The sequence below is a fragment of the Perca fluviatilis genome, chromosome 21 (genome assembly GCF_010015445.1).
Source record: "Perca fluviatilis chromosome 21, GENO_Pfluv_1.0, whole genome shotgun sequence".
NCBI classification, from domain to species: Eukaryota; Metazoa; Chordata; class Actinopteri; order Perciformes; family Percidae; genus Perca; species Perca fluviatilis.
In genome coordinates, this window is record NC_053132.1 from 8,221,536 (window position 1) to 8,249,276 (window position 27,741).

Sequence of the window (27,741 nt, forward strand, 5' to 3'; positions counted from 1 at the left end):
TTCATTCCCTGTATCAAAACGCATGGATTTCCGCTGCATGTTACAACCAAACTGCCCGCCTGATAAACCTACTGTTAATATTCCCATTGTCATCTGTACCCTGTAGAGTTTGAGATTTAAGTTCATGTCCTGCTGTATTCAGGGGTTAATCACCATACACTGCACTGAGTTTTGACTTAAAAATGTACAATTAAAAAGAAAACAATAGCGGCTATAATGATGGGGAAAAACATATTATGTATAGCTACCTACACACTTCCACAACATGCTGCTTTACAACTGTCATGGTAGTTGTTATAACTAAATGTCTGTTTTACGCCTCCAACAATTAAGCAATTCAGTTGTTTTCATTTTCAATGAACGTTTTTATGCAAAGTGCATAAAAAACGTGCATCTCCACATAATTAGCTAAATGCCAACCACATTCCAGAAAATGTTAACATTAAAATTTGTCCATCAAAGTATAAGTCTGGTGATATTGTAGGTTTTTTTTTCTTAACAACAAATTAAAAATGACCGAAAACCAACAATCAGTTGATCCTTCTATTAAATATTGCCTGTGTAGCCAAAGCTTGATATATCGTATTCCTTAATGCTCCATTGTTGTCCAAAAACTATTAAAAACACATCAGTGAGCCACAGCGTTGTACTGGATGACATGTTCCTTCATTACCATGAAAACACACACTGTCGTTTATTTTAAACTAATCCTACATACACCGTCCTGCTGCTGTAAATGCTCACAGGAGCACCAAATCTTGGACTGAAAATAGTCCCGAACAAATGCACTATTTCCTCCTGTTTGAGTAACGTCAACTAAATACTACAGCATGAAACTATATATTTGTGACCCATTTTTAAATAGGGTTGGGTACCGAAACTCGGTGCCAATAGGGAACCGGTGCCGACGTAAACGGTAGTAACGAGACCGAAAGAACGAAAGTTTCGGTGCCTCATTTCGGTGCTTGACTTTACACTACCCCTGACAGCATGTAACGTTAGCCTACCTTTAGCTAGCAGCTGGATTAAACACCGGTAAAATGCTGACAGCTAACGTTAAACAGTGTAAAGTGTGACTGTATTTCACTGTGGAGGACTCCAACAGCGGGATGTAACAGTCTGCTCTGCAGCGCAGCAGCTGCCGTTGTCGCAATTCATAGATATACAGTATGTTTATATGGTCGGAATTAAACAACACAGACGGTGCTTTCACTTGCAGCTGCCGTTGTCGGAATTAAACAACACAGACGGTGCGTTCAGTTGCAGCTGCCGTTGTCGGAATTAAACAACACAGACGGTGCATTCACTTAAAACAGTTAGTCTCGTGGTGCATTCACAGTAATTGTAAAATACCCTTTTCCCATCTGGGGTTCAACAGCAATATACTGGTGAAATAAGTTATTGTTATAGTTATAGTTATTACATTATTATTAAATCTTTAATTTTGACCATGGCCTTAGCAATAAACAAGTCACTGACTGTTGTTTACTACCCTTATTTTTTTTTCTTCTTCTTTTTTTTTTACTTTATTGAAAAGTACCGGTTCAGGCACGGTTCAGGCACCGTTTAGGCACCGTTTTAAAAGCATCGATTTAGCACCGGAATCGAAAAAAACCCAAACGATACTATTTTTAAACATTAATGTTTTTGTTAGGAGTGAATGAGCTTGGGGCTGAGTGTCAGAGACAGGGAGGGGAAGTCAGAAAGAATTGAGAGACCGACTAATGCGTAGTTGGTTTTGGTCTTTGCATGGAATTCGTTGACAGTAGCGAAAATACAGAATAACACCAGCCTTATCCTTTTAGTTAATCTGTTGATTTCTATATAGTGATGTTAAAGTATTGCTTCAATCTTCTTTTTTTACAATTAATCAAATAATCAATAGGACATCCCGCAAATAAGGAATTCATCTTTGTGCACAGACTGTAATAGAAGTTTGGATGTTAATGCTGTTTGCATGCATGGCTTAACTGATGAAATTTGTGTACCAGAATTGTGCATCCCTCATCACATACCTTGACTTTTACACATAACCCTACAATTACAAATTGTCTAAAAAATAATTACAATGTTGTGATCTTTTACATTTTCAGGTGCAGAACTTAGAAAAAGCCGGAATTCTTAACAAAACGAAAGTGTGTGAGAATGGCAAGAAAGTAAGGTAAATTAAAACTTCACATTGAGGACACTCTCACGTTGGGTGTGTTTGGAGTCATGTGTCATCCCTCCCAAAGCGCTGTTGCTTTGTTCGGTGTTAGTGATGGTTATTCCCCCATTTTAAGGAAAAACTGGGCCCAGACTTGGACGGTTCTCCACGGAGGAGTGCTGACGTTCCACAAAGATCCAAAGTCGGCAGCAACAGGGGCCTCGGTACGATCTGCACTTAAGTATTAATAATAGAAGGACTTGTTTGAATGTGGATCAAAGCAGTGGTGGAATGTAAATAAATACATTTACTAAAGTACTGTACTTAAGCACAGTTTTCACGTACTTATACTTAAGTATTTCCATTTTATGCAACTTTATACTTCTACTCAACTACATTTTGAAAGCCAATATTGTACTTTTTACTCCACTACATTTATTTGATAGCTTTAGTTACTTTGCAGATATTAGTTATTAATACTATACACTGTGGTATTACTACTTTTACTTAAAGAAAATAGCTGAGCTTTTACAAAAGATCTGAGTACTTGTTCCACCACTGGAAGAAAATTGCTCATCCTGCATTAAGAAGAAGCTCTGACACCTGAATGCATCACGTTGCATTCTGTACATTTGTACACATTTCTGAAAGGTTTGTGATGAGTTCAAAAGTTATAGAGATATAAAGAGACACAGTTAACCACTGACTTTCCAATGGAGTTACCTAAAACTTTTTTTTCCTCGGTGCCACTTATTTGGTATCATGTTTTATTCTTCAGAAAGTAAATGAAACATTAAACTGCAGCATGCCGCAGGCTGTTGTGTCACCTTTATGAGGAGTGACAGCGCAGACGAGCCCTCGGGTCATAAAGCTGACGGGGACCGTCCCGCCTTTTGTTGCTCGTTTCTTGGAATGCGGCGTCAGTTTCGTTAACAGCTGTTGTTGTTTTATGCCTTCACGCAGAACAAGACCAATCAGATTGTACCGGAGGTCACGGTCGACCTGCGAGGAGCGTCGATTGGCAGGGCCTCGAAGGACAAATCCAGCAAGAAGAACGTTTTGGAGGTGCGTTTGTTTGTTGACAGTGAACACATTGCAATGTGTGCCATTTAGTGGATGTTTTATCTTTGAGCAATGTGCTTATATTCTTTAAGCTCTGTTAGCCCCATGTACTGTAAAACCAAAACATAATCTCATGTATTTATATCCAATAGATCCAATATTGAAATCACTTGTGTGAGTTAATGAGTAAAAGGAGATCATCTGGGAATTTTTTTTATGAGATTTATGATTCATGTAATTATTGTTTCCCAATTGCCCTACTCAGTGTCTTATTATCTCTCCTCCAGTTAAAAGGCAAGAACGGTGTGGAGTTTCTGATACAGTACGACACAGAAAGCATCATCGCTGACTGGCACAAAGTCTTAGTGGACACCATACGACAACTGGTAAGTCCTTTCAATGCCCATATTTGATAAGTGAAATATATCTGCATTGAACTGCCAGCTTATCGAGTCATTTCTGTCTGTAATTGTCTTAAATCCTTCAAACCTGACTTAAAGTAATAGTCTGACATTTTATGAAATGTTATTATATACTCTTGAATGTAGCAGATTGCTGCACTCCAATAAAAAATAATTAAATGTTATTTTGGCAAATACTTACTTATTAAATATGTTGAATTGAACTTGAGAGAAGGCGATTTTTATGTCCAAGTTGCTGGAAAAAAATGGTTTCTATATGACTGGTCTCTTTGTGTTGACCAATGACGCTGATGAAATATTGTTTAGCTCAGGTTTAATTGCAGTAAACTAGAAAAAATGTAGCAGATTGCTGCACTTATTTTAGAAAATGCTGATAGATTTAGTTATTTTACAATTTTACCATTTAAGGACTGAATTACAGACAAAACTATCTTGGAAAAAAAGGAGAGTTCTGCAGTGTATGTTCAATATGCTGAATTCAGAAAATCAATACATAGGATTGTCTTTCTACGTTTTGACCAGGGACGCTGATTAAATACTGTTAAATTCAGGTTTAATTGCAGTGATTGTGCAACAAATTTTCATTTGATTGACTCACTTTGTATGTCTGTTCATCAGGAGTACCAGGACCATCATTCAGAGGAGGAGGACGGGGACTTATATGAGAAGATCGGCAACACAGAGAAAGTTGATGAGAAGTTTGGAGGTGGCATTGAAAAGCGAAGATGTGAGTTGAAGAAGAAGAAGAAAAAAACCTTTTCCTTGTTTAACTCTGACATGAATGATGTCATTTTTCTGACCCAATTAGATACATCAGACCCCATTGAGAGCTACAATTATTTAATTGTCTAACGTTGCTTTTTCTAGCCTCCAGGCCGAGTGTCACACACTCAACCAGCTCTGCAGGAGACACAGACCAGAAGAGGGTTCGAACCAAGCTGATGAAGTTCCTCATGAAACGCCCCACGCTGCAGTCGGTGAAGGAGAAAGGCTACATCCGAGGTAATCTCAAAACAGCCATAACATCATGTAGTTCTCTTCAGGCTGTGGCTGATTTGAATAGTAGCTAACAGGAAAGTGAGTTTCACTCTACCAGGCTTTATTTGTGGTATACTTATATTTAGACACAAGCTGTTTTGTATTTTCCAGGTCATTATTGTCCCACAAGAGGACATTTGTTTTTGCAGAAAGGAGGCATAAAAACCATATAACATTAACACATACTGTATAAAAACCCAAGAAGACACAATAATAACTTAAGACATTAAATGTGCTGGTACTATACATGCAATACAGACTACAAAGAACAGCAAAGAAAAACTGCAACAATAACAGCAGGGATACAGTAAGAATTTATTTATGAGGACTATGGTTAACTGCTCCTCAGACCTCTGCAGGGTAAATCCAGACAGCTAGCTAGACTGTCCAATCTGAGTTTTTTTGTTGCACGACTAAAACAACTTTTGAACCTACACAAGTTCCACCAAAACAAGTTCCTTCCCGAGGCTATTTTGCAGAGGCACTGGGGCTCCGTGCAGCGCTTAGCACCGCCAAAGATGATTGTGATTAGTTTAAAGAAATGCCAATAAACCAGAGCACGTTTTACTCCCATCCCGGAATACTGTGTGGACTAGCCAGACCCTCTTCCGCAGCGCTGTGGAGGAAGGTCTGGCAATGCGAGACTATCACCACATTAATGACCTAAAAGAGTTCACTTTAATGAAGACTGATTTACACATCTATATAAAACTTTTTTATCTTTTATCTTCGTAAGAGTGATAGCTAACACGTCTTATTGCTATGAATATGATAACACATTGTGTATATTTCTATTATTCTGTATGTTGCATGTACAAATTGGAATATATGTATTTATTTTGTACTTATTTCCTACTGCATATACTATATTATATAGATTATTTGTATTGCAGTTGTACCATGGTTTATATGAATGCTGCAATCTGTCACAATGTCATCTTTGCTTTTTACAATACTTGATGTTAGACACATAATCTATACTTGCATGTTGTAATATGGAAACTATAACCCCAACAGATTTTATTTTATTTATGTCATATATTCCTAATGTAACAGATACTGGAGCATTTATTCATTCTGGCTCCTTACCTTCAATAGTAATATTTTTCGATTGGATGATAACACTGCTACTACAACTACTGCTGCTACTACTTCTAATAATACTAATGTTCTTATTCCCTGTAGACAACGTGTTTGGTTGCCATCTGGCCACACTGTGTGCACAAGAGAGGACCACAGTTCCTAGTTTTGTGGAGAAATGTATCAAAGCAGTGGAAAAGAGAGGTAATCCAACTTGTTTGTGTCACTGCCTGAATCATACTAAAGTCTTTTTGCTGTTTGCAGTATAGAAGTTGACTTACTGATGTGTTTGTTAACAGGTTTAGAAATTGACGGTCTCTACAGAGTGAGCGGGAACCTCGCTGTCATTCAGAAACTACGCTTCAAGGCAGATCATGGTAAAGTTTGCATCCATAAGTGTATATATAACTCAATAATTCAGTTAGTGACTCTACGTGCAAAGAATGCAGCGGATTCAGAGTTTGCTGCAGTATCTCACTGCAGACAGCAGCGCCCCCTGCTGTGCTCTAATGGGCTGTGCCCCTGTTGTGTTAAAACAGAGGAACTGGACCTCGAGGACGGCCAGTGGGAGGACGTTCACGTCATCACTGGAGCTCTGAAGTTGTTTTTTCGAGAGCTTCCTGAGCCGCTTTTCCCATACAGCCACTTTAATAAGTTCATCTCAGCCATCAGTAAGCACATTTTTTTTTTGTATCTAATTTAAACACACTATATCACCCCAGGACAAACCTTTGCATAGTTGCAAATATTTAGATTACTGTTAATGATGCATTTAGGGATTGGTAGCTCTTAATCATGTTTATAACTGATTTGGTCCTGTTTTTCTAGGAATTCCTGATTACAACAAAAAAGTGTCTTTCATGTGTGAGCTGGTCAACTCACTTCCTCCTTCAAATCATGATACCATGGAACTCCTTTTTGGGCATTTACGCAGGTATATTTAAAAAAAAAAAATATTTATTTTATCGTTTGCATGTTTCCATCAGGCAGTTTGAGAACTTGTGACGGATAAATAAAAGTTGATGTAAGAATATAATTGAATTACGTTGAATTGAACTGACACACATATTTTATGTAAATATATGTATGTGTATATATATATATATATATATAAACATGATTATTATGATTTCTGACATCCTCCTCCCATTTCTTTCTCTCATAGGGTCATTAAATACGGGGAGGACAATCGCATGACTGTGCAGAATGTGGCTATTGTATTCGGCCCGACTCTGCTTCGGCCAGAGACGGAGTCAGCCAACATCACCATGCACATGGTCTTTCAGAACCAGATCGTGGAGTTCATCCTGAATGAATACGAGCGTATTTTCCACTCCAGCTGAAGCAGTCACAAGCCTCCAGTGCAGACCTGGGCAAACGTCTAAATGTGCTCAAGTTATTTGAAGTGCTAGATTTACCTTTTTTGCATGCACATAAACAGCTTCAATCTAAAACATCTTGTAAAATAAGCTAAAGGGTTCTTCAAGTTTTCTTTGCTCAAAATATTTGAGGTTTAACCACGTAAAAAATAGATAAAAAGGGATCTTCAAATGGCATTTGCACAGAATGTTTGAAGCATGTTTAACCACACTGTCCAGATTTACTCCGTAGGAGGCTGGCACTGTTAGAGCTATATTTGGCAGTATTGTAGGATTGGAAAGGAAGCCACACAGGTGTAAACAGGTGTGGTTTGGTTTCCCGTCTCTGAGCTATTGGGCTTGGTGCTTGGGTGGAAGAAAGACTGTATCAGATTGCTCTGGCTCCCTGTCTTAATCTCACAAGTCAGATTTTATCTGTTTGTTTTTATTTCTGGCTTGTCTAAATGGCAGTGATAATAGAACCCAAGTCAACCTGGACGCATGCATTAATGCTCTCTTAAAGAAATGATCAATGATTGCTTCCATCTTTATTTTAGAAAGTTTATTGACATTTAAATATTGTTTTTAATTTAAAACGACAGTATATCGTATATGGCAATAACTGAGATTGCATTCTAATATTGTTTCATTTTTACCCATGAATTTTATTGTAATATAGAAATGTATAAAAAAAGAAATATTAATACCAACATATTGCTGTGAAATAGATGGTGACATAGAGTACTTGTGCAACCTATAGATTATTTTCCACAATAAAATGCCATTTTTCAATCATGCTGTACTTGAAAAAACTGTAACACCATAGAAATATAAACTAGTGACAGTAAAATCAGTCGGACCATGAAAGAGAAAAGTGGATTCTAGAAGAGATTTATGACCTGTAAATAGAAATAGAAGGCATATTTATGCTGAAAGTTGTTGATAATGCACAAGTTATTACATAATAAAAAATAACTTTGTAAAAAAGCACAGCTGTGTATTTATTTCTGTCCAAAGAGTCATGAAAATCTGTCTGTAAGTCTGTAAGTTAAAAAATATTCACAACTAGCTGGTATCATTTTAAATTGAAAGAAGTCAAATACATTACTCAAGTTCCAGTCAGAAGTATGATCAGAAGAAATGTACATAAATTATCACAAGTATAAGTACTCATTATACAGACTTGTCCCTTTCAAAGTGTTTTTATTACGTATGTTATAGTTTTTATTACTGTTACTGACTCCTTAAGCAGCCTTTAAATGGTGCTGCTTGGTCAAGGTGAAACTATCTTTAACAAGTTATTACTAGTTATTTGTATATACTGTTAGGTTCCTTTTTATAGTGGTGATAAAGAATTGAGTACTATAAAATGGTAATGATATATTATCATATCATATTTACATTATTTACAGTTTACTAGCCTGTTTAATATTTTACTTCTACTTTGTGCTCTGCACTTTATATGAACATAATCAGATATTTTAGTGTACTCAAGCTTTTATGTAATAGATTCAAATATATATATATATATATATATATATATATATATATATATATATATATATGCTTGATGGTTTTATGTTTTGTCTGCCGTTCTGTTACTTTTTACACCCTGGGTCTGAATGATAACCTTAAACTAAAACTTTACATTTGATATGCAAGTGAAGCACAATCTCCTCCAAAAGTACTGTATTTGAGTGGATATACTTAGTTACCCCCCATCATTGGCAATTCATATTATTCATAACTACTTCTATTACATTTTTAAGTTTTATGATTTATCCATTTGAGTTTTAGATTGTATTTATTTTTTTAACATATTTTTAGATTTTTTTATATATATACATTTTATTTATGTATTATTAATATATTTGTATTCACATTTATTTTATAATTGCTATTGTTATGTGTATTTTGTAAAGTCTTTGGTAAATCTGTGTAGTTAGTGTGTAGTCGGAACCATTTGAGAGGTTGGACGCGCTTCCGGAAGCTGTCAGCTGTGAACACTGCATCAACTGCAATGAGTTTTGAGTGGCCCTGGCAATACAATTTCCCACCGTTTTTTACGTGAGTCAACAGTTTTTCTGAACCACATTTAAAACATGAATCAACTCTGCTTATTAGCCTCTATAGTTTATTTGATATTGAATCGAAGTGTGTTGTTTTGAGAGCTAACACCATGTTAGCCGGCGCTACCTGGCTACACGAAACACATTGCTAGGGAAGTGGATTTATTTTGCACCTATACTGGCTTTCTAACGTGTATACATGTAACCGCTCCACTTGTCGACTCGTTAAGCCCCCACTGCATATGAATATTTATAAACATTAACATCTGGTTAATTAACGCTGGTGTGCGCAAGTTCGGAGAATGAGTTTAGCTGTTAGCTGATAGCCAACACTGCTTCAACTTACATGCCCACCAACTATTGAACAGTGTTACAGCCAATTGTGTTACCCATCAGATTCTGTGACCTGATTAACAGTGGTTTGGTATGTATAACACGCTATATTTTAATAGCTGTTACCAGAATGTGTGACCTTACAGCTATAAATGGCGTCATACATTTTGCTAAGAAGAATACCGACCCCTGAGTATTAAGATAGCAGTAGTGTATAGATGTGTCCGTAAAGCACTGACATGACATCTCAGCTGACAGTATTTGGTCAGCACATCACTGTTTTTCCTGTAGCAGATCCTCCAGGGTGACTCGAGAAAAAAACAACTACCAAAACCCTCAGTGCGGAAATTCCTGTAAAACGAAATTAAATCACTGCAAATGTTTTAAAGTGTGTTGTTGTGGCCGGGTTGGTTCAGTGGGTAGAGCAGGCGCACATATAATTAGAGGTTTATGCCGCGACGCAGAGGTCCAGGGTTCGAATCCGACCTGTGAAAATGTCCTACGTGTCTTCCCTCGCTCTCTCCCCTTTCTCACCTAGCTGTCCGGTCAAATAAAGGCAGAAAAGCGTGTTGTTGAGTTTATTCTGATATAGTCACTTTTCTTCAGAAATGCTGATTATTCTGTGTAAATTATCATAAAATAAATTAGCAGGGCTCATGCGTGACGTGGTGATTATTGAACATCTCATTCCGAAATGTAATAAACCATGGGTGTTCTTCTGTAACAGCCTCCACTCTTTTGGGAAGGCTTTCCACCAGGCAGGGAGTTGCTCCCATTCGGCAACGACAGCGTTATTGAGGTCCAGCGCTGATGTTGGGTGATTAGGTCTGGCTCACAGTCTGTGTTTCAGTTCATCCCAAAGGTTAAGGGCCAGGCAGGTTCTTCCACACCAAATGGACCTGGTTCTGTGCAACAGGAATAGGCCTTCCACAAACGGCTGACACGAAACAGGAAGCACACTATTGTCAGAAATATCATTGTATGCCATACAATTTAAGATTTTAATATTAAGACACCAAACCAAAAGTAAAAAAATAGTAAATGGTATGTATGTATGTGTATATATATATATTCACAAAAAACACAGACATGCAGAAAGAATAAAAAAAGTCAAATAAACTAAATAGCATATAACATGAACAAGCTCTCACATTAAAGTCTAACACACAAGATGAAAGCTTCTCTGTCAGGTTAAATATATAGGCTATTTTTTTAGGGAAAGCGAGCGCTACACTCAGTGTTCACTAAATTTACAAATAGATTGTATCTTGTTTTGTGTGTGCTTTGCCGTTACCTTGGCTTACTGTTTACCTTGTGGTGACATCTTTTGCTGATCTCTTTGTGGACAGGCTACAGCCCAATGTTGAAACAAGACAGAAACAGCTGGCGGCATGGTGTTCCCTTGCTCTGTCTTATTGCCGGCATCACAAGCTCTACACCCTGGACGTCATGGAGGCTCAGGAAAGCCCCATGTTCAACAACAAGAAGATAGAACGTATCCTAACAGTCCACCTGTGGATCCAAGATCCTAAAATACCAGTTTCATGTTTGCAGGATTAACATGGATTGCTAGTCAAGGGTTTATAGGAAGCCTTCGACATTGGGACATACAATTACACTTTAACCATTGGGTATTGAATTAAATTCAGGGTTGGTTTTAAATGTTTTTTTAGTACAATAACACCTCAGTAGCTGCACTCAGCTGAAGTGGCCCATGTTGAATCAGTCACTTTGATGTTCATTTCTTTATTTTGGTGAATATAAGTTTCTCATATCATCGTCGCTGAACCTATTTTACCCCCATAAGTCAGTGTTCCTGGTGTTACTGGAGTTAAAGGGGAACTCCTCAGATTTCACACATCATCGTCTAAGGGGGGAAAATCTGGGCGGTGTGGAGTTAGAAAGAAGTGAGCTTATCAGACCCCTGTAGCCCGCTACTCATCTCTGCTTGAGGCTAGCATCTCGAGGCTACATGATCTGCTACCAGCATAACACATCTGAATCTTGTTCAAGTTGCATTGTGGGTAATGTAGGCTGCAGGTTTTGACAAGGAAGCAGAATGTGTGCATTAAAAGCAGGTATATCTCTGGTTATTCTGCATCGATTTTTGAACCTCTTTTTAAAAAAAAAAACTTTCCATTGTAAGTTACAGTCTTATAGGGCCACAATGCTAAATTGGCGGAGTGCTCTTTCAAGAAAGTTATGTATTTTCTTAAAGCTATAGTGCGTAGTTTCTGCCGCTCCCCATGAGGAATTCTAAGTAATGACAACAAAACTGTCGGCGCGTCCACATGATACAAGCAATCTTCTGAACACAGCCATACTGAGAAATCCAGAGAGAGTTGTGTGGAGCTGATAGTCCTAATTAGCTTTGTAGCAACTCATTTGGCATGGCTTGAATGTAACGGACAAATAGTTACGCACTAAAGCTTTAATTTGCCCATTTATGGTCTGAGAGCAAGATGAGACGTTTTGAAATTCAAACAAGCTTCAAGACATTGATTGTACTCCTGTACATTTGTTACTTTTTGTTTGCCCTTAACTGAATTCCAGGAAAACTGTCAATGGAAGCAATTCAAATTGTGTTTGAGGAATTGAGGAAAAAAGGTACATTTTGTTGTAGATGTTGAGATCTCAGTGTTGAGATTAAGAATATACAGTATATGTCATTGTCTCAAATTCGTTTCAGCAGTAATAAACATTTGTTGTTCTCATTGTGTCGTCTGACCTCAGGGAACCTTGACTGGTTGGACAAAAACAAGTCTCGGTGTTTAGTCATGTGGAGACGACCGGAGGAATGGGGAAAGTTAATATACCAGTGGGTGAGTCATCACACTTAAGACACATACTGTATAGTGTTTCCGCTATATGCATTTAGCAACGGCGACCTGTCCCTGCTTAAATGTTGCCGCTACTACTTTAGAATTTCATTCATTATTTATTTATTTTTAAGATTATTTTTGGGCATTTCTGCCTTTATTGGATAGGAAAGGGGAGAGAGAGGGGGGGACATGCAGGAAACCGTCTCAGGTCGGACTCCAGCCCTGGACATTCTGCGTCGAGGAACAAACCTCTACATTTACCTCTACATATTTCCTATCATGTGCAATCATACATTACAGTCAGTTTTCAGAGACACAACACAGCCATACATTTCTTAGGAGGCGGTCAATGGATTTTGGCATCTTCTCAATGTCCACAAAAGAAAAGAAAAAAAAGCACTGTCCTAGCTCTGTCCTCGAATGTGAGAGGAAAACAGTTTTTATTAATTCTGATTTTCTCAGAGTGACCATTATTCTGTTCTCTATCATTTCAGGTTTCCAAAAACGGGATGGTTAACTCTGTGTTTACACTTTATGAGTTGTCCAATGGGGATGACACAGAAGGTGAAGGTATGGCCCTATTTAAAATGTTAACATGAATCGGCTATGTTATGCTATGTTATCTTTATTTAATTTTTCTACCCTGAAATGATTCAGTCATGTGTTTCTCATTTTAAGCACCTTATCACTTTGTTTGGCTGTATAAATAGTTCATTATTCTTATTGCAGCATCTGACAATATCCGTATCATCTGTTTCTCCAGAGTTCCACGGATTAGAAGAGTGGATGCTTCTGCGCTCGTTGCAGGCTTTACAAACCGACGGCAAAGCAGAGATCATTACCATGGATGATGGAAAGGGGGTCAAATTCTTCTGAAACGGTGCTGGAATCACACACACTCTGTCTGGGAGCCCTCATACTGTACCTCACAGGCAAATTTTAACATTTAGCTATTTAAGGCTTTACACCTCAATGCCCAGCCCAGAGGTTGCCGGTTCTGCAATTGTTGTTGCCTTTTGGTTCGTTCAAAACCTTTTCTTATTGGAAGAGAACCAATATAATTTCTAGGTGTTTGGGAGAAAAGAGCATTTGAGGCGACACTGTGTTTAAAGTAGTCACGGGTAACATTCGTTGCCATATAAACATGCAATGGGCCTTTCAGGGGACTAAGTACTATCATGTCTGAATACTCCTAGGGAAAATGTCTCCCCACCAGCTGTAACTTTACACTTTTTACATTGTAAATATGACTAGTTTTATCCCTGTTAACAAATTTCCTCAGTATAATTAGCTCTGGACCTTTTGCTCTGCTGTTGCTCCTCTGTTTCAAACAGACATCCCAAAGAAATTCCCAGAATGCAACACCAGGGGGACTTTTTGTTTTCAGAATAAATGCTTCCAGTAGGGGAAGCAACACAGAGACTCAGACCACCAATCCTGGCTCGACTCATCTGAGTGTAGTAATAGTGGACTTCATGTACAGATTGCTGTCATCCTATTATTGTGCAGTAGCTACTGTGACACTCCTGTTATACTCTCTGTCTTTATTCAACTTTCTTTTTTTCATATCCTGTAGGAAAATAAATTAGAAGTTTGCTAAATGTGCTTCCTTTTTCTTTCTCTAAAATGTCTTGAGGTCTTGTGTAAAACATGAATGATGACGTTAACCAGACGTGCAGAGTTGCACCACACTGATGGAGATGTTAAGCTCTACTTTGTGCCTGCAGCTGTACTGAATGGATGGTCCCACTCGCATCATGTGTTGCGTGTGTTCCTGCCTGTGGCCATACAGCTCTAGGGAATTATGTGTGTTTCCGATAACAGCCAGCGTGTGTGTGTGCACTTGTGGGACAGGTGGGGCCAAGTGTGGCCTTGGCTGATAAAGGTGTCCCGTTTCAGCAGCAGTAACCTCTCTCCGTGGTGTGGCTCCCCCTGCAGATTAGGTTCTCACGCTGCACGTTCAACCCCATCCTCTCCTGCGCTGCATATCTCTCTCATTCAGGTTAATCAAGCGAGGACAGACCGAGAGAAGCCTGTAGTAAAATGACTCATCGGTTGTATGTTCATTCAAAGAAACTAAAGAAGATGTGTAAGTCGATAAGGGACTCATTAAAAGAGGCAGAGTTCTGCCGCTTACTGCGCACAGTGTGAGGTTAACCGTGGAATCACTATGCCAATTAATCAATACAAGGAAAAGTAGAAAGAAAAGATTATAGATCCTCTGAAACACTGCCCTTTAACATCTTATTCAACTCACAAAACGTCCCAAATTTAGATTCTAAAGATATTACGCATCTTTTTGGACACCAATTACGCACAAAATGAAAAGAAAACCTACAGTCATGTTGGGTTTTTTAAAGAGTACTAGTTTGCAAACTCTACTCCAATCCTACTGTACTCCCTCTGGATAGCGCGTCAAAGCTGCGAGGGGCGGAGTTGGGAGCGCGCACTGGCAGCGCACAGGACGCACAGCCCTCCGGAGCTCTGTTGATATAGACAGCGCTGTCCTTTCACCGGAGGTTATGGCTGAGGACCTTGCAAAGAGAAGAGGACAACTCGGGTTATTTGAAAACTATGCGTTTTTGTGAACTGTTTTACGCAGTGGCTGTGATGAGTAAGTAGCCTACATGTCTCTTACTTTTCTGTTTGTTTTTTTACATAGGCTACTTAGAGATATATAAGATATTGTATACGGTTGACTAGAGCTACAGGTACATAGAAATTCAGAGGTGTGTTTAATCTTGTCGTGTTGGTCATGTTACCAGACCTGTTATTTTGTGGTCAGCCTTTGTTTAAAGTCACTGACATCATGGAAAAGTAACTTGGACCTTAATGTAACGGTACTCTATTGTCCTAATGCCATCTCCAAATTTAGGCTCCAAATCAAACAGGCGTTGAACCTGCTACAATGTCACATGCACAGGTTGAGATACCACGCGGTTTCCCAGGCCTCTCTGTGGATATGACTGACGACTGCTTGTACCGGGTCCCATCCGTGCTGAGGACGCACGGTTTGGGCGCACGAAGAAACTCTTATGGGCTGCAAAAGATTAGCATGGACATTGATTCGCCTCTATACAGCGGCGTTCTTTCCAAAGCCTTGTCCTGGTCAGCTGAGAATATCCCAATACTGACCGAGTCCAGAGCAGAAGATGAAAAAATCGACGACTCTCCGCCGTCGCCTTCCCCCGTTTCCAGCCCGGGCACCAGCTCCAACACGCCCCCCAGCAGCCAGGAGCCCGACGCCGGGTCTCTCACAGGGAACTGGGATCCCGTCCCGAGATCCAGCGCTCAGGACGCCAGCTCAGAGTCTGACAATGAACTTCAAAACAAACCACACAAAACTTTGTCTCGCATCACGTCTGATAGTCAGTGGCAGCAGGAGCAGGAAGAGAAAGAGGACGTGGAGACCAAAGCGGTGGCAACCTCGCCTGATGGAAGATACCTTAAATTCAACATAGAGATCGGAAGGGGATCTTTCAAGACGGTCTATAAAGGATTGGACACAGAGACAACAGTGGAGGTTGCATGGTGTGAGCTACAGGTAGGATGGCTTCTTTTTTTTCTATTTCACTGTAGATCAAAACTGTAAAGTTGCCAATTCGGGATGTAAAGGTGCATTCAGGAGTTCATCAGCACACATTTAATGTTGTTTAAATGAAGAATAATGGATTTTATCTGCTATTTGAATATCTGGATGGTTGCTGATGAAAGAAATGATAAATCAGGGTCATTTGTCTAGACATAGTCAAAAAAGAATTCCATTGTTGTACACCTGATTGCATTGGTTTTCAGCCACAGTTTACACTGGACACACTGCAGCATATATTCCTTTCTCTCACTAAGCAACAAACCTTGGGTACAGAGGCTGATACTTTCCCTGCTGTTCTGCCCCACTCAGCTCTAATCTCCCCCACCCCCTCACCACCCCCTCAGCCTCAGGTCACCAGAGTTGATGTGAAGCAGCTAATCTAATGATTATTATTCCTTGTTGACCTTGAGCTGGGCTGTGTCAGGCCCATCCATGGCAACCCATCCTGTCAGCAGTCCGCTCCAACTGAACCACTCCGCCTGCCATGATCCCCTCTTAATCTCTGTTTTTATTGAACAACCAGTGACACCAAGGCCAGCTCTGTGGACGGCTCTCGCCCAAAACTAGAAACAACCGAGAGTCAATAGATCATTTATATTCAGCTCTGATGATCTGCCGTCGGTATTTGTGTGTGATAATAGTTCCATTTGTGCTTTTGAAACGTTTCCTACCTGTGAAGCAGGACTAAGAGATCTGAGAGATCTAATGTCTGGCTCACGTGAAGAATGTAAACATCACAAGTAAAACAGAGCAATCGCAGTTTCACACACACTATTTCTGCCCGTCCAGTCTGATGAAAACACAGAGGGGTCAGTAAGTTTGTCTTATGCCACAGTGTTTGGCATGCAGGCACCAAACAGCATGGGGAGCAGCTGCCACTCTTCTTGCTTACATGGTTTGATAGCACAGTGCAGGATTTAAAGATTTAAGTCCACGGTACATTTGCTGTTGTGTGTGACGTGCATTGGTATCAGTATCTGGCACTCACGAGAGTCTTCTTAGGTACAAAGATGTGCTCAAGTTAAACTCTTTGCCACTGATATTGGACTTCATACCCACTGTCAACAATCACTTTTATTCTGACCAGTCCAATCGTAAAGATATTGGAAGTTGTTCTAAGACATGAAAGAACCTTCTCACGCTGCTCAATATAAACGATGCACAGAGGTAGTCTTTGTCTTGCGTTCGAGCTCTGTGCACAGACAGTAAGGGGTTACACAGGGCGAAGTCAATCTGGCCCCGGGGCTCAAGCTCCAGCACCAGCAGGTTGGGACTTCTGTTTCAAGATCCCACCTGTCAGTTCACAAAACAGGTGTCTTGTTGTTTGGGGAAGGTAGAAACTTTGAGAAGCACAGATGTCATTTTCCCTGCACTATTACAACTGTTTCACACCCTTTTAAGTCAAACACAAGCGGTGGTCCGTCAGTATTTGTGGTGTGACTTCCAAAGCATTCCCTTTTGCTTTTAACTTTTGTGGAGTGGAAAGTGCAACACATTGTGTTGCGGCTCTTTGGCCGTGGGCCATATTGGAAACAAGCATGCTATTTCATCTCTTTACTGAAGACATGAGCCCAGTTAAGCTCCTTAATCGCTCCTAATAAGCTTAAAGGTGGCCATTGTTATTATGGATACTGTTGTGATAAGTTAACCTCAAAGACACAGACTCAGCTGCAGCCGCTTTTCACCACCCCGTCCTCCCCATGTGCAACTGAATGTTTAACTGGACACAAAAGCTTGCTGTTGGTGGCTAAACACAATCACCTCTGTAATGTTGATGGAGTAGCAGTTGAAGGTGCGTCATTACAAGTCAGGTGGAAATGCCTTAAGCTGTTTTTAACTATGTGTTACAGAGCCTGAGCTGTAATCTGGAGGCAGTTAAGTTCAGCTGTTGAGAATGTGAGAGGGGGTTCAAACAATGCTCTTCTTTACCTGATTCCCACTTATATTCAATTAGTCGTAGTTTTTACTGAGACACTGAAAGGTGTTCTCCGCTGTGCAGTATATTGTCAGTTTTGTTACAGTAAACACAGGTCTGTCTGGGCGGTGTCCACAGTAACCTTTTCTGCCAGCAAAACAAAAAGTAAACAATACATTTAGATTCTTTCATGACTTGCAACACCAATGTTCTGCCCATGCCAGTTTAAAATACAAGACAGGGCTCACACCATAACCTCTGCCAACTAATATCAGACTATATTACAAGAGAAAACTAATCAGAGCTCCTTTAAACATGTGTATCGATCTATCTATATATCTATCTATATATATATATATATATATATTTTTTTTTTTTTTTCACCCTTTTTATGAGATATATATATATATCTCATAACCTATGAAAGACCAGTCTTGGGTTTAAACATCGCTGATATACACTAAATAAAGGGTGCATAAAGGGTCTCGTGTCTCTCACCTATACCTACTAGCGTTTTGTGGATGTATGCATATATTTATATTGCCACTAACACACACACATTGTTATACTCTGAAGTGATAAGAGAATGAGTGCTATCAATTTATCAGCAAATGGCACATATACCAGCACCAGCTTATATAGTGATATATGATAAAAACACAAGAAATGCCAGTACAGAAAGTATGTATGGGTTAATTCCGAAACAGTGTTCCAATTAAAAAGAACAACTGACACATTTGAGGCGTTATCTCAGGCTTTAGAAAACATTGATCGACATTTTTCACCCTTTTTATGACATTTTATAAACCAAACAACTAATTGATTAATTGAGAAAATGAAAATAACTGTTAGTTGCAGCCCTACTTGAGAGCTGATTCTTTTGGTTGCCATACCTTACACATTTTGAATATCTTATGTTAACCATGTTACACAGTCCAAATAAAAAAACATGTATTTCACAATGTACTGCAAGTATGCCTTGTATGAATAATATTATATTCATTACATTCTGTAAGGTTCTAGTGAAGTTTTCTAGTCTTCCTTTGTTGTTGTTACTGTTGCTGCTTTTCCGTGCATTGTTGTGTAAGAAAAATTATTCTAATCAGTTAGTTGCAACCCACATCTCCAATTTTTCATCAATACAGAATAATAAAGTAAAATAAAATTGCAATTCAGTCTGATTATCAAGCCGATTTTATCACACATTTCTCAGTAATTAAGAAACTCTTGTGGAATCTGTTGTGAAATAACTTTATTAAGAACTTTAGAGCTTTAAAGACATGTTCCCTGTCAATTTAGAGCTGTTTCTAAAAGAAGCAAGGCACAAAGAAACCTTCCCAGGTGGTAACTACCTAGCAAACCTTCCCCCATAGGCTCACAGGGGACTCAGGTGCCATAAAGGCAACATAAAATTGGCTTTGATGGAAATATAGAGGTGATAAAAAATGGATGAGCTATAAATCATGAGCGTTAAACTTCTATCCAGCATACAAGTAACTACACAGTGAGCGACTTAGTAACTGATAGGAATGAGTGCACTGTTGCACATGTCCTTTTTGGTGAGACCCTAAAGGCCTTTTGTTGCGCAATACCTGAACTTATTCAAGGGCAGCTCCCAGCTAGTTCAGCCTCCAGTCTGCAGCAGACACTTTTATACTCTCCTGTTTCATTTTTAAACCCAAACCAACACACATTCATTAACCATGCTCTACTTCCACAGCGGCACGGCCACCTATATTTACAGCACTATCGGTGTTTATGAGGGCCATGCCTAATGCTAGATCGCTGCAAAATCAAGTCTAGCATACAGTATCAGTTTAATTATAATGCTGAATGTATAACTAGAGGCAACAGCAGGTCATTTTCATTGTTGTCATTGGTCTTGAACCTCAGTATTGTTTGGTACTAACTGAAGTGTGTGTCTTGAGCATCAAAAGATTTGTGACCTTGTTATTCAAATACAGTAGTTCCTCATTTAAATAACAATGTAGGCACTTTGAAAGTATAGTTCTGGCTCGGCTGCTTGTGTTTTGACATCATTTCAAGGAATAGTTTGACATTTTGTAAAATATACAGTGCTTATTTGCTTTCTTGTTGAGAGTTTGATGAGAAGATTAATACCAGTCTCATGTCTGCGCTATATATATATATATATATATATATATATATATATATATATATATATATATATATATATATATATATATATATATATATATATATATATCTATATCTATATATATATATATATATATATATATATATATATATATATATATATATATATATATATATCTCAAAGTAAAGAATCGGAAACAGTATAATTTTACCGTCGGCACTAGTAATGAAGGAACTAATTCCCAGCCCTTCTCGTCATTTCTTCTCAAATGTAAAGAATTTGTGCATTTCCTAGTTTTATAGTGACGGCCAGTGTGTTATTAGCCTGTGTGGTCTATAAGGCCTCAAATAGCTTTGGATAATTGTTTCTGTTACTTATTAAGCAAAAATGTCAAACATTCACTGGTTCCAGCTTCTTAAATGTGAGTATTTGTTGTGTTGTTGTAAATATCCGATTGTTAGTCGGAGAAAAGAATAGATTTGAAGGAGTCACCTTGGGCTTTGAAAGCTTTTTATAGACTAAACAATTGAATCAAACCAAAAAATCAACATATTAATCTATAATAATAATAAGAATCGTTAGTTTCAGCTTGACTGTAGTGTGTTTAAAAGGCATAGGGAAACCGAGTTACCTAATGACAGAAGGAAGGAGGAGGAGTTATGATGGTGGAAGATTTGCATCACCCCTGCTGTATAAAAGTTGGAACAAATATTGTAGTGAAAGTGGGCTTACTGGTTAAAAAGAGCTGGAAGCTGCACTGTTTACGTTAAAGCTTAGAGTTTTAAAGCTCGCATAATGGCACCGGGTTAATTTAAAGCTGTAAAATCTTATAAACGGCTTGCGTTGAGGTGCAAGTTATGAGCTTATACAACAAAGCATACATCTAGTTTCTGTTGCCTCTCTCCTCATGCTTGCCTGGGCCTCATACTGTACAAGCCTGGCTATGTAACCTTTATCTAAATGTGGCTAGTGTTCAGTGACACAACCCAAGCTTTGGGCTTCCTATCAGTTTGACTGTGGCCAACATCAACAGTGTCTTTCCTCGCGGGGCCCACGCTGCAGCGGGTTCCAGCTTATCAGGGCCTGCCAATGTTCTCTGAGGAGAGGTCCTCGACGATAGCCTACATTTACAAATGGCAGCACGTCACTTTGAAGTGAGGCCTGTTTGTTGGTTTGCTTTAGCTCTGCTCAGTCCTGACTGTGTCACCCATAAAACATGTACTGTACTAAATGTGCACTCATTTGTTGGGGTGGCTGGGGCTGTTTGGTGTTTTTGTACGTTTCTGTTGGAAACTAAACTTGCTTGTAGGTGTGAAGGTGAGCGTGAATGTGTTTTTATATACGTCTTCGCCCACCCTCTTACCTAAACCATGCTGTAGGAGGCTGCAGCCCTGCTCAGTGACCCTTAACAGGATAAGAGGGCCGAGAAAATAGATGTGTGGATGCTACTAACTATGGGAACTACACCTAGAAGCCTTCAGGTGTCAAAGAGTTGAAGAATCAGTGTTGCTGAAGGCCATTCCTGTAGTCTTGCAAACTTAAATGTTAGTTTATTTGGTGTTAATTTAGTATAACATGTTTTTCGATGATGCGTAGCTTATTAGTAGTGTATTTACTTTAGTAAATTGTATTTAACGATAGTAATCTGCAGTGCCTGTCCATATAAGATGAGTAAGATTTAATATTTGTAAAATGTATCATTTGTATGATTACTTATTATTCACTTTAAGAGTTGGAAAATATTAATCCAATAATGTGTTTACAATAGCATCTGTAATATTTGATTAATAGAAAGCTAAACACAGTATCTTAGATAAGCCAGGTGAGTCAGGCTACAAACACAGTAAGTTGACTTTCTGTTGGTTTTTCTACATTATGTGAGACCTCAGCAAACATCCAGAATATTCTTTGAAATCATACCAGAATATGTAAAGATATTAGCCACTGAAAATGATAATAAGCCTCATCTGCTGCCTGTCATAATAATGAGAAAAATGTATTATTTTCATCCATCAGCAGTAAAAACCTTCTCAACTGGAGTTACATGTAACTATGCCAGCCATAAACTGGGAACACTAAGTGGAAAAAAACAGATTATAAACTGGTTCTCCTCCAACTGCCAGATGTAATGACTGAGCTATTGTACTCTTACGTACACAAGTGTGCTCCTGGCAAAGCTTCTGTCTATGCCGAGTCGCTGCTTTTTTTTTTTGGGATCCCTCTGGATCGATATTTCCTATGAGAGATTTTAGCAAGTGGTCCAGATTTGTTTAAAGTTTTCCACCTTCCAGTAATAGTGTACTGGTGACCCATATATTACACAATCACTGGCTCTGCATCTTGTTTTTCAAGCTTGATTTTTGACACCAGGCTTATCCTTTCAATATAACATCAATATCTATTCCTCTAGAACAGGGGCGGAAACCTTTTTTAATATACCATTTAAAAATGTTCTTGTCAGCATTAAGCCTGCCATCATCTATCGAGCTCGCTTAGGCAGTGCTATTTTTTTTCTTTTGCATCGCATTCTGTGAAGAAGGCAACAAGTACTAGCCAATCAGAGGCAGAGTAGGCGGGTCTTTGCGGAATGCGGATGTGCTCCTCGGATTGAACATTTCCCAAAAACTCTCTTGTAGACTTATTGCTAGTGTGCCATTGGTTGAGCTAGCGTGTGCCAATGGTGGCACATGTGCCCAAGGTTACTTACCCCTGCTCTAGAAGAATCTTTTGTGTTTACAGTAATCACATGTCTCTGTCATATTTACTTCTTGAATATGTGTCTATGTCCTCCATGCCTATGTCACTTTCCTTTACTGGGACTTGCCCTTAACTCTCAGATTAGCTCCTAACCCTCTGTCTATCAATGCGTATCAGAAATATTACAATAACATTTATTTTAATCTTACCCCGGCGCATTCATAGCTATTTTTATTAACGTGCACCGTCCGTTAAATAAACCAATACATTTGGAAATAAATATTTTAGAATCACACTTTCAATACCACGTCCGTCAATGCATCTTCGCCGTATTCTGATGAGATGGTTTGGACACGTTGATTGTCACCAAAGCTCACATTTTGACGTCACTGGACTTGTCTCACAGTATGCACCAGGACAACTCTTCAGGGTTGATGTTAGGGCTGCAGCTATCAAGTACTTTCAATACCCATTAAATCTGCCAATTGATTGAACTGTCCACAAAGATCAGAAAATAGTGACAAATGTTCACCAGAATTGTTTGACCAACAACCAAAAACCCAAACATATTCTGAGTACAATGATTTAATACAGAGAAAAACAGCAAATCACCATATTTCAGTTTGTTTAATTGAGTATTTAAATGATGAATTGGTTATCAAAATTGTTTCTGTCTGTTGATTCATCTAGTTGACTGATTGACAAGTTGACGACCATCAGGTTTCTCTCGCGAGTGTCTATTGCAGATGGACAGCCCAATATTATACATTGTATAGGGGGAAAACATCAGTTGTACACTTTGGAAATACTGCCTCTCTCCACAGTGTTTTTAGTATTGACAGTGTGTGACTGTACAGCCGTTCCTTTAGAGGAAAACATGTGGTCACCCTGCAGTTTGGGCCCTGGAGAGACACTGCTTCCTAAACAAACCAAAGACCTAAAGTTTTAAAAGCTGTTATGGCTCTGAGGCCATAGTTGGTAAGGGAAAAGAGTGCCCCACGGGGTCACCTCTGGTCATTTCTGAACCGACCATGTGTGTCAGAGCGTGCAGGACGGAGGTGCCAGAGGTGTAAATGTGCTCTAGGTTGCGATGTGAGTCCTGGGATGAATTGGTGTACAGTAGTGGCTCAACCTGTTTGGGGTCCAGCAAGTTGCAATACAAATCAAATCAACAAACACTGTAATGTGTTTTCTCAGTCAACAGAAAACCTTAATTAATCTTAGTTCACATTTATCTTCAACATCCATGGGTTTCTAAAGTAATTTTGACTCTTGAGTAAGCAGCCAGTCGAGGATTCATAAATCTTTAATTATGTTGCCTTCCTGTGACAAGGGCACGGCTTACATACCATCACTTCGTAAACTATATCCGGTCCTGGTTGCCAGTGGCACATGATATCACATACTTGTTTGTCAGTGTAACACTATGCAGCTGCACCCCTCCTGCAGCAAAGTGGAAATAAACTAGTTACCAGAAATACAGTTTCAACATGTTTCATTTCAGTTTGACAGACTTTCACAAAAACCTCTATACAGAACATGATTATGAAGTGAATAAAAGAATGTTTCAATTCTTTCAAGGTATTTGGAATGTCAAGTATATTATCAGCTTTATAAAAAGCAATAACAAAAAGGACAAAACAGCCCTGAGGATGGAAGCACCTTCTCTGTTTGCTGGCTGTTACTGAGATTTGGGTCATAACGTAAAACCTCAAAAGGCTTTGGCTCTAAGGCTCTCCTGGTCATATATCTCAGTCAGATAGTAGTTCTCAACAAAGCTGAGCATAAATTGTCCTGCTTGGAGAACCAGATGTGTGGAGCTTTCTGCATCAGGACAGATCAAACAGAGACAGCTTTGGTGACGTCCAGACCAGTGGCTCCCAACCTGGAGGTCAAGATACAGACTTTAGGGGGTGTGAGAGATGGTTTTCATTTATAAGCACAACCTTTGGGTTGCCAGTTTCGAAAAATCCCTTTGGTTAATGTTAATCTCAGCATGACACTTGATTTGTCCTCTTCAAGAAAACATCCAATGGCCGGTTTGACTACTTTTATTTATATTAATTAATGACTAACGAGCACTGTTTTTTTTAAGATTAGTTTTTGGGCTTTTCTGCCTTTTTATTTGATAGGACAGCTAGGTGAAAAAGGGGAGAGAGGGGGGGGAAGACACGCAGGAAATCATCACAGGTCAGATTCGAACCTGGACCTCTGCATCAAGGCATGAACCTCTCAGTGCATGTGTGCCTGCTCTACCCACTGAGCCAACCCGGCCACAACAAGCATTGTTGAAGTGAGAAACCTGCAGGCATTTATTGATGGTTTATCAACATTTATAACCGCATTATTACCTCTGCCAAGGCGGTTATGTTTTTGTTTCAGCTTGTTTGTCTGTCTGAAAATAAACTACTGTCCTGATTTTTGTGAAACGTTGTGGAAGGGTTTAGCATGGGCCAAGAAGGAAACCCATTACACTTTGCAGTGAATTCTAATCACAGGGCAGATACATTAATTATTTTTCACTTGCGTTGACATTGTGAGAGAGGTCTGCGCTCTCCGAGTGCTCTTCTAGTTTCCAAATAAAACAAAGTTATTTCATAAATTGGCAACCCAAACCTTGTTTGTATTAATTGCTTAGAGCTGATCAATAAAATATTTGTAACTGAATAATAATCCCACAATAAAACCATTAGTTACAACTTAAAAGCCCTTTATAAAGTGCTGCCAATATTTCTTCCACAAAATGTTTATTTTCAGAAAACAATTAATTAATAATGAATCCATTAAACCTAATGGATAGGTAAAGTTCTTAAGGCCTTTAGATTGATGATTGAAATTAAACAATCTAGAAGACAAAAAGTTTGGAAACCATTGGCCTAGACCTTCTTGTACTTTGTATTCTGCATTTCTTCTTTGACCGAACACCCAAGTAGACTTAAATTAACCATAAAAACATGTACAAATATTGTTACTGGCGCCAGAAGATCTCCGCAATCTGCCCAGGAGGGATATTACTTTTAAAACTTGTCAGATCTGTATTGTCATGAACTTGTTAAGGCCTGTAGTCTGTAGTAACGATAGCATGGATAATAATTATCGTAAACATTTTAAAGTAATTACGCCTGAAGTCATTCTTATAATCATATTAGGAGTTTGTTGAGTTCCATTCACTAACGTCAATGATTAGATGAAATCTGTGCACTAATAAAGGTAATTGTGAAGCGGTTGGAACATTATGGTTCATGTTCAGATCATAAAAAATGATTGATGTCCTTTTTTAGTATGTAAAACGTGGCTGTTATGACCTCTAGAATGGTCATTCTTAGGAGGCCAATAACATAATACAAAGTCAAACAAGATGTTTTAGAAGAATGACGTGAATTCATGTACAATTGAATATTTACAGTCAAACATGTATTATTTCGGTAGCAGTAAGTGATAGGAAAGGTTGTAAAGATGCGCGCATGCAGACGTTGCCTGGCCCGTTGACTCCTTATAAATGCACAAGACGTAACTGTGACGAAACATGACAGGCGGCCTCGGAGTGCAGGAAGAGGAAGAGCTAAATATATGTTGTTCATTTATGGAGGACTCTCATGTGACACATTACTTGTAGATTGAATTCTCACACCGCTGCGAGGATTTTCACAGTCTCTAACAGTAGAGTAAGTTACTAACAAGCAGCAGGGAAGCTGGTCAAATTGTAGAAACTTTCTCTATTTTTAGATTTTAGTGATTCAAATTGCTTATTTTTTTTTGCTACCAATGATAAAACATAGTGACACTTGGTTTAAAATTTGGTCATTAAAGAAAGCATGTTGCCATATTTCTGCCTGAGTGCATAACCAAGATAAGACGACCCATGTTTTATATCGACGACATTTCATTTCCGGGATTGTTCAGGTGCAGCGGGAAATTCAGCGGGATGTCCCTCAGTTCGGCCGGATGTCCGTTACCTTCCACTTTCTTTGTTGTTGGCATTTTAAACTCCGGTGGATTTATGATGACTGTGGTTAACTGCTCCTCAGATCTCTGCAGCTTAAATCCAGACAGCTAGCTAGACTATCTGTCCAATCTGAGTTTTCTGTTGCACGACTAAAACAACCTTTGAACGTACACATGTTCCACCAAAACAAGTTCCTTCCAGAGGCTATTTTGCAGAGGCACCGTTGCTCTGTTCGGTGCTTAGCGCCGCCCAGAGACGATCGTGATTGGTTTAAAGAAATGCCAATAAAAAAGATCAAGTTTTTCTCCCATCCCGGAATGCTGTGTGGACTAGCCAGACCCTCCTGTGCAGCGCTGTGGAGGAAGGTCTAGCTATGCGAGACTACATGACCCATAACTGCTGTTTTTTGAGGACAAAACTCTTAAAAGCTGTATCCTCCAGACATCTTGTGATCTTTCTGTGGTTCGCTGGGTGTTTGTTCCATTCACACTCTTCTCTTCAAATGCCATTACATTGAGAGAACCGGCCATGTACTTTCCCCTTTAGCATTTTAAATCTTCCTTCCCTTGCATGGTTATTTGATCAGATTGAAGCACAAATGTTCTCTCGTCTCCATTTAACTTTTACCTGAGGTCAGTTTAAAAGTGTCACAGGTCAAACTGATCTTCAGACTGCATACACACCACCAAGTTGAGTGTTAAAGTCACAAAGGGGGCATTGCTTATGAATTATTGATGAATTATAGTGTGTGTGATCAGCCTGGGTAATTTCCTCAACGTCTTACTGACTGATGTGCTAACATTTCAGCCAGTGCAGTTTATAATTTAATTCATTGGACACTTATAAGCAACTGTAGAATACGTCTGACATTTCCATTATCACAAGCTGCCATGTCAATACATTGATACAATGCTTGTATAGTGAAGGATGGAGCGTGCAAGGAAAAAGTTACGAGTGACTGTAATTGCGCAATACAGTTCTCAGTTTGAAAGGCATGGGGATTATTTAAGAAGAAAGGTCTTAAATGACAGTAATAGAAGTGCAGAGCAGTTTATAGAAGACTGTTAACTGAGGTTTTAGTGAGTCACTAAAAGCAAACACCAGACAGGTTCAGAGATGTTAAGAATAACACAGTAAACACA

General features: G+C 39.0%; 3 protein-coding genes across 10 annotated transcripts in view; all 3 read left to right on the top strand.

Moving 5' to 3' along the window:
• Window positions 1-8,096, top strand: part of arhgap27 (Rho GTPase activating protein 27) — a 28,002-nt gene extending 19,906 nt beyond the window's left edge. For all 5 annotated transcript variants that reach the window (XM_039787863.1, XM_039787864.1, XM_039787860.1 and 2 more), the window contains 11 exons: window positions 2,094-2,161; window positions 2,283-2,370; window positions 3,110-3,211; window positions 3,496-3,594; window positions 4,249-4,357; window positions 4,498-4,632; window positions 5,854-5,952; window positions 6,048-6,125; window positions 6,288-6,419; window positions 6,577-6,682; window positions 6,914-8,096. In XM_039787863.1, coding sequence (XP_039643797.1) covers window positions 2,094-2,161; window positions 2,283-2,370; window positions 3,110-3,211; window positions 3,496-3,594; window positions 4,249-4,357; window positions 4,498-4,632; window positions 5,854-5,952; window positions 6,048-6,125; window positions 6,288-6,419; window positions 6,577-6,682; window positions 6,914-7,091 — 1,194 coding nt within the window. In that variant the 3' untranslated portion in view covers window positions 7,092-8,096. The remainder of the gene's footprint in view (window positions 1-2,093; window positions 2,162-2,282; window positions 2,371-3,109; window positions 3,212-3,495; window positions 3,595-4,248; window positions 4,358-4,497; window positions 4,633-5,853; window positions 5,953-6,047; window positions 6,126-6,287; window positions 6,420-6,576; window positions 6,683-6,913) is intronic.
• A 954-nt stretch (window positions 8,097-9,050) lies between these two features.
• Window positions 9,051-13,931, top strand: vps25 (vacuolar protein sorting 25 homolog). Its single transcript, XM_039788510.1, has 6 exons — window positions 9,051-9,173; window positions 10,858-11,003; window positions 12,062-12,115; window positions 12,242-12,330; window positions 12,825-12,900; window positions 13,094-13,931. Exons 1-6 carry the CDS (start codon window positions 9,127-9,129, stop codon window positions 13,204-13,206), a joined length of 525 nt encoding a protein of 174 aa, XP_039644444.1. The 5' UTR covers window positions 9,051-9,126; the 3' UTR covers window positions 13,207-13,931.
• A 774-nt stretch (window positions 13,932-14,705) lies between these two features.
• wnk4a (WNK lysine deficient protein kinase 4a) overlaps window positions 14,706-27,741 on the top strand; it is a 46,597-nt gene continuing 33,561 nt past the window's right edge. The window contains exons 1-2 of one of the 4 annotated variants that reach the window (XM_039788532.1): window positions 14,706-14,944; window positions 15,206-15,874. In XM_039788532.1, coding sequence (XP_039644466.1) covers window positions 15,239-15,874 — 636 coding nt within the window. In that variant the 5' untranslated portion in view covers window positions 14,706-14,944; window positions 15,206-15,238. The remainder of the gene's footprint in view (window positions 14,945-15,205; window positions 15,875-27,741) is intronic. The other 3 variants (XM_039788529.1, XM_039788531.1, XM_039788530.1) reach the window with 3 other exon arrangements.

Excerpts from the sequence above, each read along its gene's own strand:
- vps25 (XM_039788510.1), top strand. The coding sequence starts at position 9,127 with ATGAGTTTTGAGTGGCCCTGGCAATACAATTTCCCACCGTTTTTTAC. Across the intron at positions 11,004-12,061 it reads CAACAACAAGAAGATAGAAC|GAAAACTGTCAATGGAAGCA; the intron begins GTATCCTAACAG and ends ACTGAATTCCAG. Across the intron at positions 12,901-13,093 it reads GGATGACACAGAAGGTGAAG|AGTTCCACGGATTAGAAGAG; the intron begins GTATGGCCCTAT and ends CTGTTTCTCCAG.